General features: G+C 43.3%; 1 protein-coding gene across 3 annotated transcripts in view; it reads left to right on the top strand.

The window, feature by feature from the left end:
* Positions 1-15,668, top strand: part of RORA (RAR related orphan receptor A) — a 158,128-nt gene that overhangs the window by 130,234 nt on the left and 12,226 nt on the right. For 2 of the 3 annotated variants that reach the window (XM_058156433.1, XM_058156434.1), the window contains 7 exons: positions 7,018-7,103; positions 9,181-9,322; positions 9,959-10,354; positions 12,582-12,703; positions 13,656-13,788; positions 14,810-14,917; positions 15,277-15,387. In XM_058156433.1, the coding sequence (XP_058012416.1) occupies positions 7,018-7,103; positions 9,181-9,322; positions 9,959-10,354; positions 12,582-12,703; positions 13,656-13,788; positions 14,810-14,917; positions 15,277-15,387 (1,098 nt within the window). Of the gene's footprint in view, positions 1-4,955; positions 4,978-7,017; positions 7,104-9,180; positions 9,323-9,958; positions 10,355-12,581; positions 12,704-13,655; positions 13,789-14,809; positions 14,918-15,276; positions 15,388-15,668 lie in introns of those variants that run through there. The other variant, XM_058156435.1, reaches the window with a different exon arrangement.

Here is a 15,668-nt window from a genome sequence, read left to right as displayed (position 1 = left end):
CTCTTCCCTGTCAGCCCCCTCCTGGATCCTTGGAACGATCATATGAAGCCCAGGTTATTCGCTGCAAAACAATTAATCAGATTACAAGCCACGCCTGCACCGTGCCAGCCTCTCAATAGATGGGCATTGATGGCAGTACCGCCCTAAACTCCCTTCTGTGGCTTGCAATGTGCCACCATTGCCCAAAATATTAATGAATTCTTCTCTTTCATTTAATGGTAGACTGAGTGAATAATGTAGATCAGCAGCTAGGAAGTGGCTTTTCCCCCCCAAAGATAATCATTTTTCCTTAGACCCGAAGGCAGCGACTCTCTGAATAATAGGGGTGTCTCCAACTCACCCCTTTCTGATAATGGCAGGCGGAGATTTTCCACTCATGACTCTTCAGCAACAACCTGAACTCCCTCATTGTATCGATGCTGTAACTTTGCAAGTCACAATGCAACAATTTTGTATCCAGCCATTCTAAACATTGCAGAATCAGAAATCATTTTGAACTGGCCCAGCCTCTTCCCAGGCCGCTTACAATGGTGCCTTTCTTCCTTGAGAGCCAACCTAACGCTAGTTTGCTGCCTTTCGGATTCTTTTCTCAATCAACAATTATTTTTAAAAGGCAAACTTGCTTGCTACATTATTTTCTTTTGTGGCAGCCTTGAGCTGGCAGGATTAGATTGCTTATTCCTTGAACAGGGAGGATGCGTTGTTTTATGTCGTATTGTTCCCCTTCTACATTTTTAGTAACTTACGATTTATGGTAAAACAATAAAAGGAGTGGTGGGTAGAATAAACAATTGTCCTTGTAATCCTGTGTTTCCAGCCTCAGAGGGGTTCTGTGCGAAAGGTTCCTTTGCCAACATTAAACTGGGTTTTAAAGAGTCAGCTGATTCTAACCATCTTTGTGCACAAATAAACTTGATCTGATTATTGTTCCTGCGCTTGTTTGATGGACTTGTGCAATCAGGAAGCTCGGCATTTCCTTTATCGAAAGCAGATTACACAGCCACTCTCCTTTGGGAGACTGGCATTAAATAGATTGAGGGGGTGCTAAATATATTAAAGTTAACTTTATCTTGCTTGGAAAGTGATGTCATCTAAGTTGACCTAAGAAAATGCTCATCACTGGAAGAAATTAGCAAGGAAGGGCCAGCAGATTTCCCTCAAGAATTTTTGGTTTTTAGTAACTAATTAGCATCAATTTAATTAATTAAATAATTAATTAATAAACAGGAGTAAACAGCTACTAAGTCAAGAAATACCCATACCTATTTTTTACTATCAATTAAAACTTAAAACTTTGAGGGCGGGGGGAAGCAAATCCTGGGCCTTTTGAATCCGGCTGAAGGATTCATGCTCTGTTTTCTTCAAAATAAGACACCCCCTGATAATAAGCCCAATTGGGCTTTTAAGTGCATGGCAATAAGGCCCAGCACTTATTTCAGGGTTCAAAAAAATGTTATAAGACAGGGTCTTATTTTCAGGGAAACATGGTATCTGACTCAATTTTTTAAACTCTGTTTGTGTTTCCCTGTCAAATGGCGCCAACTGAAGATGTCATTGTACCCAACCCTTCTTGGGCCTTTCAACAGCGATAAGGGCACAAGCTGAGCCATACCAACCACCGTCTGTCTGGGGGAAAACCTCTTTAGAAGTTGAGGGTCCTGCCAAGCCCAGCCGGGATGAAGGTAGAGAGGGCTGCCTTTTTCCATCTGAAGGCAGCTGAGGTGGCAAAGCAGTGATGGGCACCCGCACCCAGTCAAATCTTCCTGACATGACTCGCCCCAGGCCTCGAAACATCTGGCAGATCAACCCGGAAAAATTATTTCTATTTCTGTTTCAACCGCATTCATATTTTCAAGGATTCTTCAATGCCTCGAGACATCTTTTCCTTCTTTTTAAATTGGAGGATGAAATGTTTGCTTGGAGAGTTTCAGAGTCAGGATTTTGCAGACGGTTCAGCCGAAGGTTTCAGGACAGCCTGTGCAGGAGTGACTGACCGGACACAGAGTCCTGGCGCCAAGAGGACCAAGCCGGCTTTTGGGGAGGGAGGATGAGACAAAAGTCTTGGCAAATGGGGAACAAACCGAATTCTCATTGATGGATGTTCTCAGTCGTCCAGATCATGGTGGTCCCAAAGATGCTTTTCCAAAAGGCAACTGGTCTTCCTTGGTTTCTTCTTCTTCTCTCTCTCTGAAAACATTCTGTTTCTCATCCAAGAAGCTTCTTCTGTTCTTCAGAATGGAAGAAGCTTCTTGGAGGAGAAGCAAGACATTTTCAAAGAAAAAATTCCCCAAGTCCCATTGTCCCTAACCCTAACCCTTCCAAGGACCTTGCCCAAATCCAGAATCTTCTGTATTGAAGGACATTGCTTGGGGGACCTTGCTCAAAGAGCCAAAGGGTTTGTTGGTCTGTCTATCTTGGACCCATTTGTTTCTCGAGGCTAATAAGATGGACTTGCTCTTCTGGGCTTCAGAAGGATGCCCTCATAGTGCACTTCAGGCCAAGGAGTTGTTTTCTTGGTGTTGAGGAAGGAAATAGCAATAGCATTTAGACCTATATACTTCTTTATAGTGCTTTACAGCCCTCCGTAAGCGGTTTACAGAGTCAGCCTCTTGCCTCCAACAATCTGGCTCCTCATTTTACCCATCTCGAAAGGATGGAAGGCTGAGTCAACCTTGAGCCACTGAGATTTGAACTGCCAAATTGCAGTCAATGGAAGTAGGCTGCAGTACTGCACTCTAACCACTGTGCCACTGTGGAGGAACATAGAACATAAAATCGTAGGGTTCGAAGGGACCTTGAAGGTCTTCTAGTCCAACTCCCCCTTAAGCAGCATGCACAAGCATGGAGCTCATGGTGGAGTTTTCATCCGTCCCTTCACCGTTCTTTCCTTTCTCAAGCCAGGGAAGGGTCCTGTCAGAGTTGGATTTCTGCCTGGGAAATTCCCAATCTTGAATTCTGTCTGGATCATTTCTCATTTTCATCGGTAGCTGCCTGTCTCTTGGCCTGATCAGCTCCTGAACTGTCCGTCTTCCTGTTGATTTCCTGCCTTCTTGCATTTGTGCTGCCACCCTACTTTGATCCGGCTCCTTGGTTTCAGTCCTGATCCATCGCTGCACCGACCTTGGTGTTCCCTTCCAGCTCATCTTTGTAATCCAGGATGGTCCAGTAAATCACGCTACAGTCTCGGTTCTGTCGGTATCTGCAGCTTCTCTGCTTTAGCGGTCAAGCTACCATATCACCAACATCCCAAAAAAAGGGGGAGGGACCAAAAGAAAAAAGGTTTTTTTGGGGGGGTGTCAGCATTTGAGCTGGAAAGGATGCTGGAGAATCCCTTGCAAGGTCACAGAGGATATTGAGAGACGACAACATGATTAATCAGTTGTAAAAGGTCTCTTCTTTTGAACACCTGAAAGGCCTTCAAGTGATTTGGAAGTGTGTCCATCAGCAGGTTCTTGTAAAAGGAAAGAACACAAAGAGGTAGAAATCCAGAATCGATTTTTATTTATTGCAGGGATGATCCATAAGGACCAAGGACACGGATTTAAATGTTTTTTCCTTAACCAATTTCATTGACGCGAGTGACACCTAGCGGCCACGGAGAGCATTCCTCCCCTTTCCCCCCCCATCCTTTAACAGGAATTATGTTGCCTTTGCATGTAATAGTCTTGACACTACGAGAGTGCTGTTGTTGAAGTATTTTGTGTACAGCAAGGGTCATTTTTATGTTGCCTTGTCATTCTTTTGAGGCTGTGATGCTACTTTACCTTGATCTGAATGCTGGATGGCTCTGTAACACAGGTAGTAAATCATATCCCTAAGCTATGTGGTCTCTGGGTCACACCTTTGTGGAGAGAGGAAGTTGTAATCCTGCATGGGTTTGTAACCCTTAAGTGTTGTCCCATGAGCACTTTTTGTACCAGTGTGCATGTTTAAACTGATTTCCTTAGCATCTTCCTTCCTTCCTTCCTTCCTTCCTTCCTTCCTTCCTTCCTTCCTTCCTTCCTTCCTTCCTTCCTTTCTTTCTTTCTTTCTTTCTTTCTTTCTTTCTTTCTTTCTTTCTTTCTTTCTTTCTTTCTTTCTTTCTTTTTTGGCATGCAGTAACTTTGGTACAGTGGCTGCTGATTTTAATTGCTATCCTGTTTTCTTTGGCCACATTCTGGTTTCCAAGATACCCGTGTTTGTGATTCAACCAAGAAAACCCAATACCGAATGCGTGAGTGTGCAGCCCTCCTTTTCCATCTCTTTAAAACAGCTGAGTCCTTATCCTTTCATCATCCAATTGCTATGTGGGCAAAGTCTAGTCTAGCTAATATAGAAAGTAAAAAGGATGGTCTCTAGAAAGTTCTAGAGACCATCCTTCAGAGCAGTCTGAAGGATGGCAGCTTGAAGATGCGCGGACTTCAGCTCCCAGAATTCGGATGCTATGCTGGCTGGGGAATTCTGGGAGTTGAAGTCCACACATCTTCAAGCTGCCCAGGTTGAGAAACAGTGCTTTCGAGAATATGTTTAGTCAAGACAGTGCCTGGCCCTTTTAAGAAATATTCCCTCCTACACTTTTCATACATTCACTCTAAGAACTTGTCAAAGCCCGAACATTGTTACAGGCTTTGGATGATTTAGGTGAATCATATCTAATAATCACGAATTACTTTAGGGCGCCTCAAAAATTATTTAGGTAATGAAGCTGAAAATGCTGTGCTATTAGGATGTTAGGTAGTCCAACAGGCCTTGTTTAATTCAGCTGCTTGCTTCTTCTGCATTAGAAGGGCAATTCTTATTTGTGCTCCTAAATATGTATGAATGTCAGGGACTGAATAGTAGCATGTTTAATCAGTCGCCCGAGAAGGAGCAAAAATGGGCTTTTCTAAGAAAAATTGCTGTCACTTTTTGATAAGTGTAGCTTTCTGCTTTACAGAGGGAAGAAGCTTACAAGAGAAAGTGTTCCTATTGTAGTTTATGCATTATTCTGAATGGAAGGTTTGTGAATATAATCCTTCTCCATTTTTCTTAAAAAAATATTTCTCCTGTTCCCACTTTTTTGACTTCTCTTTTATTTTGTGACTGAGTGACTACGTTTCAGGAAACAGACACAGATAGTTAGGCTGCTTCTGTTGCCAAGACAATTCTCTGCATTTTTGAGGTTGGCTGCACGGCTACGATGCATCTGGAACATCTGCCTGTCGGCACCCTTGCTCCACTCGGCTTCTACTTTCATTTGAAGCAACAGCAAAGTAGAACAATTACGGAAGAATCGGGGGGGCAGAGTAATGAAGTATGAAATTGCACAGAAGCAGGATTTCATGCTAGTCCACATAGGAGGTTATTTCTGGATCCTGCCTTCTAAGGTATAAGGTAGTCCTTGACTTATGACAAGGACTAATTCTTTAATTCTTTTCGACATTCTTTAATGTCAAAAAATGGACTTAACACCATGAGACTCACTTAACAATTGCCATTAAAAAATTGATTGAAAAAGTTGGCTCTGGTGATGTGGTGCCTTGACTTATGGCTGCAATGATTTATGATTGGACTCCTGCTCCCAATGGTGGTCGTAATTCGAGGACTACCTGTAATCAGCAATGAGGACCTGGCTCGTCTTGCCGTTCCTTGATCCCCTATCGCTTCTCTGCATTAATTCCACCTTTGGCATAGTCCTCTTCCCCATCCAGTTGTGGTGGTGCAGACAAAATCCAGGCCCAGATTGAGGCCAGCATTTGCCATAGATCAGATGCTGTGGCCGACATGCTTAAGAAGGACCATCCCGTCAGCCGCATCTCACCGTAAATGAATTTTCCACCTGTTCCATTCTGGTGGAGAAAAGTCACGACCATCCTGGCGTGTAACTCCAGGAATGGTTATCCTGTGAAAGCTTAAATCTTTCACAACCTTCTTTGCCTTCAGAGCGCAAGGCACGGTGGTTCTCTGCTGCCTTGGGACCTCCTTTGCCAACAGCTTGAATGTGATACGTCAAGAGGTTTTCGGCAACAATATTGACGTCAACAAGAGACTGAACTCTGCTTTAACTTTTGACCTTCTGCCAATCTGAAAAGGTGGGGGGGGTTTTTTGAAGGTCTTGTGAAAGCATGGTTGAGTGAAGGGTGGGAGTTTTGTCCCTTTCAAAGAACAGCTGGGTTTCTTACAAGGCACTTCTTGAAGATCCGAGCCAAGGTCATTCAGAAGACGGGCAAGGTGGCCCATATGAGAAGACTTCAGTGTAACCAATCAGAATCGCCTCATGTCTTACTTAAATATAAACCAGATGATTGACAATCTATAACTAATTTATCTTCGCATGGAATGAATTCATTTTGTATAATTAGGAAGCTTATCTGTTGAGCTAAGAAAATTTTCCCCAATTAATAGTCTGCCAGATGTGATGGCCCTGCTGGCCAGGTGGAGGATGGTCTCGGTCATCCAAGACATCTGAAGGACAGCAGATACTGGGGGAGACCCTTGATCCTTGGGAGGGTACGAAATGGGCAGACGTGTTATATTATGAGCCCATCCCAGCAATAGGGAAATCAGGCTGCAAAATGATATTTTTAGTCTCCATGGTTTCTTACCCAGTGGGCCAAGATTTGAGTAATCCAACTTTATTGGAATTTTATCTGAACGGCAACATCTTTGCTAGAGATTTAGCTTTTATGAGATCAATGCAATTGTACATTGCTCTCTTTAGATCTGTTGTGGTTTCTCTTCTCTGCACTGTTTTGGCCAAAGGAAGATCTCTTGAGTCCAGTCCTTCTAGGTTGGGAGACACTAAATCTGACAACATTGTGCATTTTAAAGCACCCTCTCAAATGACCCATTTTAATAACCTGAAAGCTATTATATAACAAGCAGCCATAAATTAGTACAAGGCCCTGGGGGAACCCGCACCGTTCAGCAATGAATAGTTAATGTGGTAGAATGTTGAGCAGGTTATTAGTTTTCAATGTACAAATGCTGATCAGGGAATGCTTTTTATAAGGTATTTAAAAGAAAATATAATTAACTGGTGGCATGCTTCTGTTGCAGCTCAAATTGAAATTATTCCATGCAAGATCTGCGGAGACAAATCTTCAGGAATCCATTATGGTGTGATTACCTGTGAGGGCTGCAAGGTAAGCTTTATGTTATACACACACAGGGAGAGAGAGACACACACACACACACACACACATTAACACAGAGAAACATACTTGTGTGTATGTGAGAGACAGGACATTATTGTATCTGTTTATCCACTGACTTATTTGTCTTTCTGCAAGATGAAATATTGAATCTGTTTCGCAATATCCATAATTGCCGTGGATGGATTTTAAAACTTCCAGTTGCAATTTCTCTCCTGAAGCTCTGCAGTCGTCCTGTTGGGAAGCATTTCTTTTTCATCCTGCCCTTGAAATGAAAAAGGACATATTGGAACGGCTTTGGTCTAAATTTCAGGGAGCGAATCATGCACACAATTTCAACAATTGGAGCATTGAGGGGCTGCCTGTTATACTTCGTCCCACTTCTCTTTACTTTCACAGGGTGGGGAGGGTAGCAGCAGAGCAGAAGAAGAGCCTTTAGGGCAGGGCTGTCCAAATTTGGCAACTTTTAAGACTTGTGGATTTCAACTCCCAGCATGGCCGGCTGGGGAATTCTGAGCGTTGAAGTCACAAGTCTTAAAGTTGCCCAGGTTGGACATCCCTGCTTGACCTTGGTGCTTTGATGTTAGCTTATCATGCAGCTGGAGGTTCCCCTGGAATCTTCTTCCATTTCTAATATTTTAAGCAGGATTGTGGCTCTGTTGCTTTTTATGCTTCAGGCTGATGAGGTTTTGCTAGATGGAAATTCTGCCTTATTCTCTCTGGTTCTTAGAGATCTAGCAGGTCTCTCCATGTACCGGTTACATTGAGACAGGAATGCAAACCTTCACTGTCCACCCCAAAGGTGCTTTTTTTCAAAAGGCAATTGGACTTCCTTGTTTTCTTTGAAGAGGTTTCGCTTCTCATCCAAGAAGCTTCTACTGCTCTGACTGGATGGTGGGGAATGGAAGGACCCAGTCAGAGCTGAAGAAGCTTCTTGGATGAGAAACAAAATGTCTTCAAAGAAAAACTAGAACGTCCAGTTGCCTTTTGAAAAGGCACTTTTGGGACATCCTGAACAGTGATTAAATACCATCTTAATTTTCGGGGCAGAAGTTGAATTTCCAGGCCAGAAGGTAGAAAAATTCTTTGCAAAATAATCCCAAAGTTCTGAAAGTAGAATAGAGGTGTGTGTGTGTGTGTGTGTGTTTTTAAGTGTGTTTGTTTTAAAAATCCAGAATTAGGGTTAGAAAATTGGTAAGAGTAAGGGAAAAACAACTCCCTGGTTCCTAATTGGCAATTATTGGAATATTGTGAAAGGTAATGATACATGGAAATCTGTAAGTGTTAGCTATAAATCATGAGATTATGAATAAGCCTTTGTTGTTACAGGCTGGTGTGTATCCCTTTCAGAAGGCTGCCATTAGAAGGCAGCTGTCAGCTGTTTTCTTGTAATTAAACAGCCAATGAGCAGCTAATTAAGACATATGTGTATACAGAAGTGGAAGTGGGCATGTTAATGAACTGTAGGAATCAATTCATTAAATGAAAATTGTCAAAAGACCAAACAGAAGCTTAGAGGCTCACAGCTCTGCCAGGTTCCCCAAGCAGTCAGACGGAAGGAAAAGAGAAGTCAAGAACGGGCCCTTCATTTTCTCTGGAGCGGAAGGGAAGCCGTTGCCTCTTTTCAGACCAAAAGGATTTCGACCGGGGTGCCCATCCTTTAAGACTTGTGGACTTCAACTCCCAGAATTCCCCAGCCAGCAAGATGGGCCTGCCCTGAGAATGGACCCCATGGGTAACGTTCTCGGCTTACGACCACAGTTGAGCCAAACATTTACGTTGCTAAGTGAGATGGTTGTTAAGTGAGTTTTGCTGCATTTTGCCACTTTTCTTGCCACAGTTGTGAAGTGGATCTGGCTTCCCCATGGACTTTGCCTGTCAGTAGGTCACAGAAAGGGATCACGAGATCCCAAGATCTGGCAACCATCATAAATACAAGCCATTGCCAAGCGCCTGAAATTTTGATCATGTGACCGCAGGGAGGCTGCAACGGTCGTTAAGTGTGAAAAAAAGGTCCGGTTGTAAGAAGAGGGCTCCTTAACCGTCTTCTTCCTGTCCTCCTCCGCAGGGTTTCTTCAGGAGGAGTCAGCAGAGCAATGCCACCTATTCCTGCCCTCGCCAGAAAAACTGCTTGATTGATCGAACCAGCAGAAACCGCTGCCAGCACTGCCGCCTGCAGAAATGCCTGGCCGTGGGGATGTCGCGAGACGGTGAGATTTCCTCGGCTCTCTCGGGGGTGGAGACCCTCCCTGGCTTTGGTTTGCTCCTCCGCTACCTCGCAAGAATTCATTTTGACATCCACTCTCTTTAGTAGCCTCAGGGGTTACTGCGTCCACGCTACATACAATTATCCAAATGTCATTGTTGCATTCAACACCAGCACACTTGCATTCAAGCCAGCGATGTATACTTCTCAGAAAGACGTTTCCTCACATGGCAAAAGGTGGCTTCAAATTCTCCTTCCTTCCTTCCTTCCCTTCCTTTCCAGATGTATTTTGAAAACCGAGTGTTCAGACAGGTGGGAATCCCAACAGGGTTTTAAATGTTTGTCTTTAAATTACTTCAGAGATGCAGATTGCTGTGATTCAGGAAAAAAAATCTTTTGCATCAGAGAATCCCAAATTTAGGCTCTTAGGCAAGTTAAACACCTTTGTACTTTTTTATTTAGCTGACATTTAGGCCTGATAAGTGGGTGGGTGTTTTTCCCTCCTCCATATCAAACGGCCCTTTGGATTTTTTGCCTTTTTGAATCTTGCGGATGTGCCTTTGAACATAGCCGCCTCCCCAGAGCTGGCCTTGGGGGTAAGGAAAGGTGACCGGATCTGTTGCTTTGGATTCTCTTCCAGCTGTCAAGTTTGGCCGCATGTCCAAAAAACAGAGGGACAGCTTGTACGCAGAGGTCCAGAAGCATCGGATGCAGCAGCAGCAACGAGACCACCAACAGCCCCCCGGAGAAGCGGAGCCGCTGACCCCGAGCTACAGCATCACGGCTAATGGCCTGACGGACCTGCACGATGACCTCAGTAATTACATAGATGGTCACCCTCCTGAAGGTAGCAAAGGCGACTCTGCGGTTAGCAGCTTCTACTTAGACATACAACCTTCTCCAGACCAATCGGGCCTTGATATTAATGGCATCAAACCAGAACCAGTCTGTGACTACACTCCCACGACGGGCTTCTTTCCATATTGCTCCTTTACCAATGGGGAGACCTCTCCTACTGTGTCCATGGCAGAATTAGGTAATAACAAAGAGGGGGGAACTGTCCCGTAGTTGCTCTCTTGCTTGCCTTTGGATGGAAAGCAGCCCCCCGCCCTCCCAAGAGGCTCTCCGGGCCTAGAATTCAGCCCTTTCCTCTAGATACAGCTCGGCCCAGGAAGAGTGGCTTGGTAATCCTCCATCCCAGCTTGGGCGTTGTGGGTTGATAGATTGGCTGTTTGATTGGCACTGATGACCTTCCCCAGTTTGGGTCGTGAAACATCTGCAAGAAAGCCACCCAACTCAAAGAGCACCAGGGACACCCCCAGCGTGGCTATTTTATCTTTGCTGGCCTTCAAGGCTGTCTCAAGAGAGGGAATGTTGGGTGAATGTTGGGTTAGAGCGATATTGGTTGTTTTCTGAAAGGGAGCTGACTATCTAACACTCCCCAAGCAATAATGACCACCCAACAGGCAGGTTTTTGATGGAGGTGGCCAATGGCCCTAGGGAAGTCTAATAATCTGCAACCTTAGCCGATACCAGCTTCATTCAAGCTCTGACGTGCAATGCAGAAAATTCAAAAATGGGCCTTATCAAAATGGGATATAAACTGACAATGTTGTACTCTTGCATAACTCTCATTCACTTCCATTGAGAAACTCTTTAGTTAGTTATTACTGCAGTTACAGTATTTCTGGGACTTCCACATTTAATGGCTTCGGAAACTGAGCTGCTTCATCTGATATTATTTGGGGGCTGCCTTATCTGTGGTTAAAATTTGCTTGTGAAACCAGCACAGCCTGATGTGTAAAACAGCCCCTTTGCACAAAGAAGTAAGACGTGGCTCTGTCTACCAAATCATAGCCAACAGGAGTATTCTTTTTTTGGGGTGTGTGTGTGAAAATTACTTATGATTTCGCCCCACGTGAAATCTGTTTGAAGGACAATTGTGTGCAACAATGAAAGACAGTCCTTGAATTACAACCTGTTGCTTAGCAATCGTTCTAAGTTAAGAGTGGCCCTGAAAAAGTGACTTACATTCGATCCTTGCAGTTATGACCATTGTGGCATCTCCATGATCACGTGATCAAACTTTGGGCGTTGTTGTATCTAGGATGGTTTCAGGGGCCCAGGGTCACGTGATCGCACTCTTGCGACCTTCCCATCGGGCTTCCGATAAGCAAAGTCAATGGGGGAAGCTGGAGTCGTTTAACGACTGCAAGGTTCACTTAACAACTGCAGGGGTTAGCTGAGCAATCACAGCGAAAAGGTTGTAAAATTGGGTGCAATTCATTTAACAACTAACTGCCTTGTTTAACAATGGAAATTCATATCCTAATTGTAGTTGTAATCCGAGGGCTACTCTTAAGCAAAGGCTCACCAGCCTGTGACAAACCCTTCAGTCCTTGGATGAATGTAGCAATATCAGCCTCTTTCTTGCAGGTAATATGGGATAATAATTCACTGTTGGGGAAAATCACCCCGGTATAAAAGAGTGAATATGTGATCTGTACTCTTTATTTGACTAGCTCCTTAGTTCATTCCTTCCAAAAGATCCTGTGGACAGCATTAAAATGCAGTGCAGGAGCATCTGGATGCCAGTTTCCTTCCCTCCTCATCTCAGGGGCTGCCCCAAAGAAGAGGGAGGCAAGCTATTCTCCAAAGCACCTGAGGGCAGGACAAGAAGCAACGGGTGGAAACTCATCAAGCAGAGAAGCAACCTGGAATTAAGGAGAAATTTCCTGACAGTGGGAAGAATTAGATCAGTGGGACAACTTGCCTCCAGAAGTTGTAAATGCTCCACCACTGGAAGTTTTTAAGAAGAGGTTGGATAACCATTTGTCTGAAGTGGTGTAGGGTTTCCTGCCTAAGCAGGGGGTTGGACTAGAAGACCTCCAAGGTCCCTTCCAACTCTGTTATTCTATTCTATTCTACCCATCACTTAGCCACCTCTCCTCTTCATCAAGTGATCAGGAATGGTGCCATTCAGACAAATGCCAGGTTCCCTGAGCCAGCCAGCCATCACGAGAGTTCATATCTTAAAGCTGAAAAACGGCTGCTCAGCCAGAATTGCTTGGATCCAGGGCCAATCATCCATCACTCACAGTGACTGTCAGAATTAGAAGTCAGGGTGAGACGAATGCAAACGGACGTTAAGAAGCTCATTTTGGCCCCGGGTAGATTAATGAGAACGGGCCAGCTAGTCAGGAGTTGCACCCAGAAACCTGTGCGGCGTCTTGGCTAATGCGTGCAAACTTTCGCTTTTTTAGAACACCTTGCGCAGAACATCTCTAAGTCACACATGGAAACCTGCCAGTACTTGAGGGAAGAGCTTCAACAGATCACCTGGCAAACGTTTCTGCAGGAGGAAATTGAGAACTACCAGAGCAAGGTATTTTTTTCAGCCAATGCGGTTGTTTCGTGGAAAGATTGATTGCGTCAATGTCAGCCACTCCTTGCCCTGGGTTCCAAGCAGAGGTGAAATGCTCCCAGTTTGGACCGGATCACCCGATCCGGTAGTGATGGCGGTGGGTAGTTTGGAGAACCGGTAGCAAAAATCCCTGCGCCCCTCCCCCCATGCCCAGCTGAGCTGCGTGATCATTAGAGGCTTTTTTTTTACTTTTAAAAGCATTTTTTCTTCAGCCGAAAAAATACTTTTAAAAGTAAAAAAAAAAGCCTCTGATGATAGCGTGACGCAGCTGGGATCATCAGAGCCTTTTAAAAGGATTTTTTCTACAACCACTTCAGCCGAAGAGGTTGTAAAAAAAGTGCTTTTAAAAGGCTCTGACGACCCCAGCTGAGTTGCCTGATCGTCAGAGGCTTTTTTTTCTTTTAAAGGCAAAAAAAAAATGCTTTTAGAAGAAAACAAAAGCCCCTGACGATCAGGCAACTCAGTTGGGATCATCAGAGCCTTTTAAAAGCATATTTTTACAACCTCTTCGGCTGAAGAGGTTGTAGAAAAAATGCTTTTAAAAGTAAAAAAAAAAAAAGTCGGCCATGCCCACCTAGTCACAATACCACCCCCCCACACCAAGCCACGCCCACAGAACCGGTAATAACAAATTTTACATTTGTTACATTTACATGATTCCAAGCGCTTTGCGATGTAGGTTTTAAAAGGGAAAAAAAATATCAGTGTATTGCAATTAAATGTGCAAATTTGAAAAAAAAAGAAAAAGGTGAACTGGTCACCAGAACATCTGAAACTAGCAGTGGGGCTGTTGGAGTCCAAAGTGATGCTCTGATTTCCTTCAAGCTCGTGTGTATTTTATTCGTTTGGAGTCTTTCCTGGGAAAAGTTTAGCAAGCCTTATGAAGGACTCGGGTTTTCTTTCTCTTCCCCAGCAAAGAGAAGTCATGTGGCAGTTATGTGCGGTGAAGATAACAGAAGCAATACAGTATGTCGTAGAGTTTGCCAAACGCATCGACGGCTTTATGGAACTATGCCAAAATGATCAAATTGTGCTTTTAAAAGCAGGTTCGTGCCTTTTGTGAAATGCGTTTGCCTGTCTGAAGGATTGTGCAGTGTGGGTTGCAATGGGAATCCAATTTTCCCAACAGCTAAAACTACAAACTTTCCACTCAATTATTGTCACTCACAGGTTTCTCTGTTGCTCTGTTTGTGGGGACTAGTAATTGCTACTAAAAAACAACAACCCACAGTTAAATTTTTAAAAATGACAGGAAGAAGCCCTTTACGATGAATAAAACATGAAAAGTAGAAACTCTGTTCATTACTGCAGAGCGTGTTGTTGCTAAACTTAGCTAAGACTACCTGCAAACTCCTGAGATCTTTGTTCATCATGTCCTGGGTTGCATGGAGAACGTTAGAACCTTAGCCTTTGAGGAAGTCATGTGTTCCTTCCTGCTGGTAAAGAAGAACCCAGAGAAGGAAATTATGTGACAGTAAGGCAGATGCTGAAATCCATGTTTGTTTCAGTTAATCCTAGAATCGCTCCCGTAAAAGTATGATAATTATTTCTGACATGTTGCTGAAAGGTTTTTAGAGAAACCCATAAAACTCATACGTAGTCTCAAGTGGTATTCCTCATCCTTGGCCACTTGAAGATGGGTGGACTTCAACTCCCAGAATTCAACCTGAAAATGGGTGGCCTTTACTTGGCTGTAAACCGCCCTCAGTCCTTCAGGAGAAGGGCGGTATATAAATTGAATTAATAAATAAAATAAATTCTGACTGGGAAATTCTGGGAGTTGAAGTCCATCCTTCTTCAAGTTGCCAAGGTTGAGAAGCAGCAGCCTAGAAGATCCTTTATTATTAAGTGAAGAAAATACTGTTTTTCTTTTCCCATTATTTTATATAGACACGAAATAGATGACATTGATTTAATAAGCAACATATACAATTGAAAATGAAGTTACAGCCCATAACAAGGTGTCCTTGGTGAACAAGACACACTTTTAAAAGCAACCTGAAGCCTATTATTTCTTTAAGACAGACCTAATAATGCCACTGAAAAACCTTTTCCTATTTCGTTTAGGGTCTTTAGAGGTTGTATTTATCAGAATGTGCCGTGCCTTTGACTCTCAGAACAACACAGTGTACTTCGATGGCAAATACGCTGGCCCAGATGTATTCAAATCATTAGGTAAGGCAATAAATGCTTCATTCGAATGTGTTAATATTCTAAACGTCACTTCTAAAAAATGCTGCTTTTTGAAAACTAATTTTTTATCCCAAACAAATATGTTTTATAGAAATAACTCAAAGGATTAATCATAAATACCCAGGGGCACAAGTTAATTACAGTTCTTTAGCCTTCCATGGGACTTAAGTATCACACAATGGTACCCTGACATTTAAATTGAAAAATTAAGGGTTTAAGCTAGAAAAATATACCAAGCAGAGTTTTAGTACACTAAATGCAAATGCAGGGGCTGAAAATATTTTTTTAGTCCTATGTCGCATTCTTTGGAAGAAACCCTGTTTGATTCTTTTATTTCGCAGGCTGTGAAGATTTCATTAGTTTCGTTTTTGAATTTGGAAAGAGTTTGTGTTCTATGCACCTTACTGAAGACGAGATTGCATTATTCTCAGCTTTCGTTTTACTATCTGCAGGTATGACGTTAATCCGAGGAAGTAATTTTGCTTTTTCAAATTAACCTTTTGGTGATATTCCGAGAGTATGAAATCCCACTGGAGTATTTTCTGCCCCTGAGCCAAAATACTGGACTTTTCCTTCAGAGCAATATAGTTGGTTCAGTTCCAATAGTCGGCAGGTTTTGTTATCGAAAACCTTAGCTTGGTAATCCTGAAAGTCAAATAGATCAGGGGTCTCCAACCTTGGCAACTTTCAGACTTTGGCTGAGGAATTCTGGGAGTTGAAGTCCACAAGTCTG

This window comes from Ahaetulla prasina, chromosome 13, assembly GCF_028640845.1.
Source record: "Ahaetulla prasina isolate Xishuangbanna chromosome 13, ASM2864084v1, whole genome shotgun sequence".
Taxonomy (NCBI): Eukaryota; Metazoa; Chordata; class Lepidosauria; order Squamata; family Colubridae; genus Ahaetulla; species Ahaetulla prasina.
Note: the sequence above shows the minus strand (reverse complement) of the source record. Positions and strands in the feature narration are given on the sequence as shown.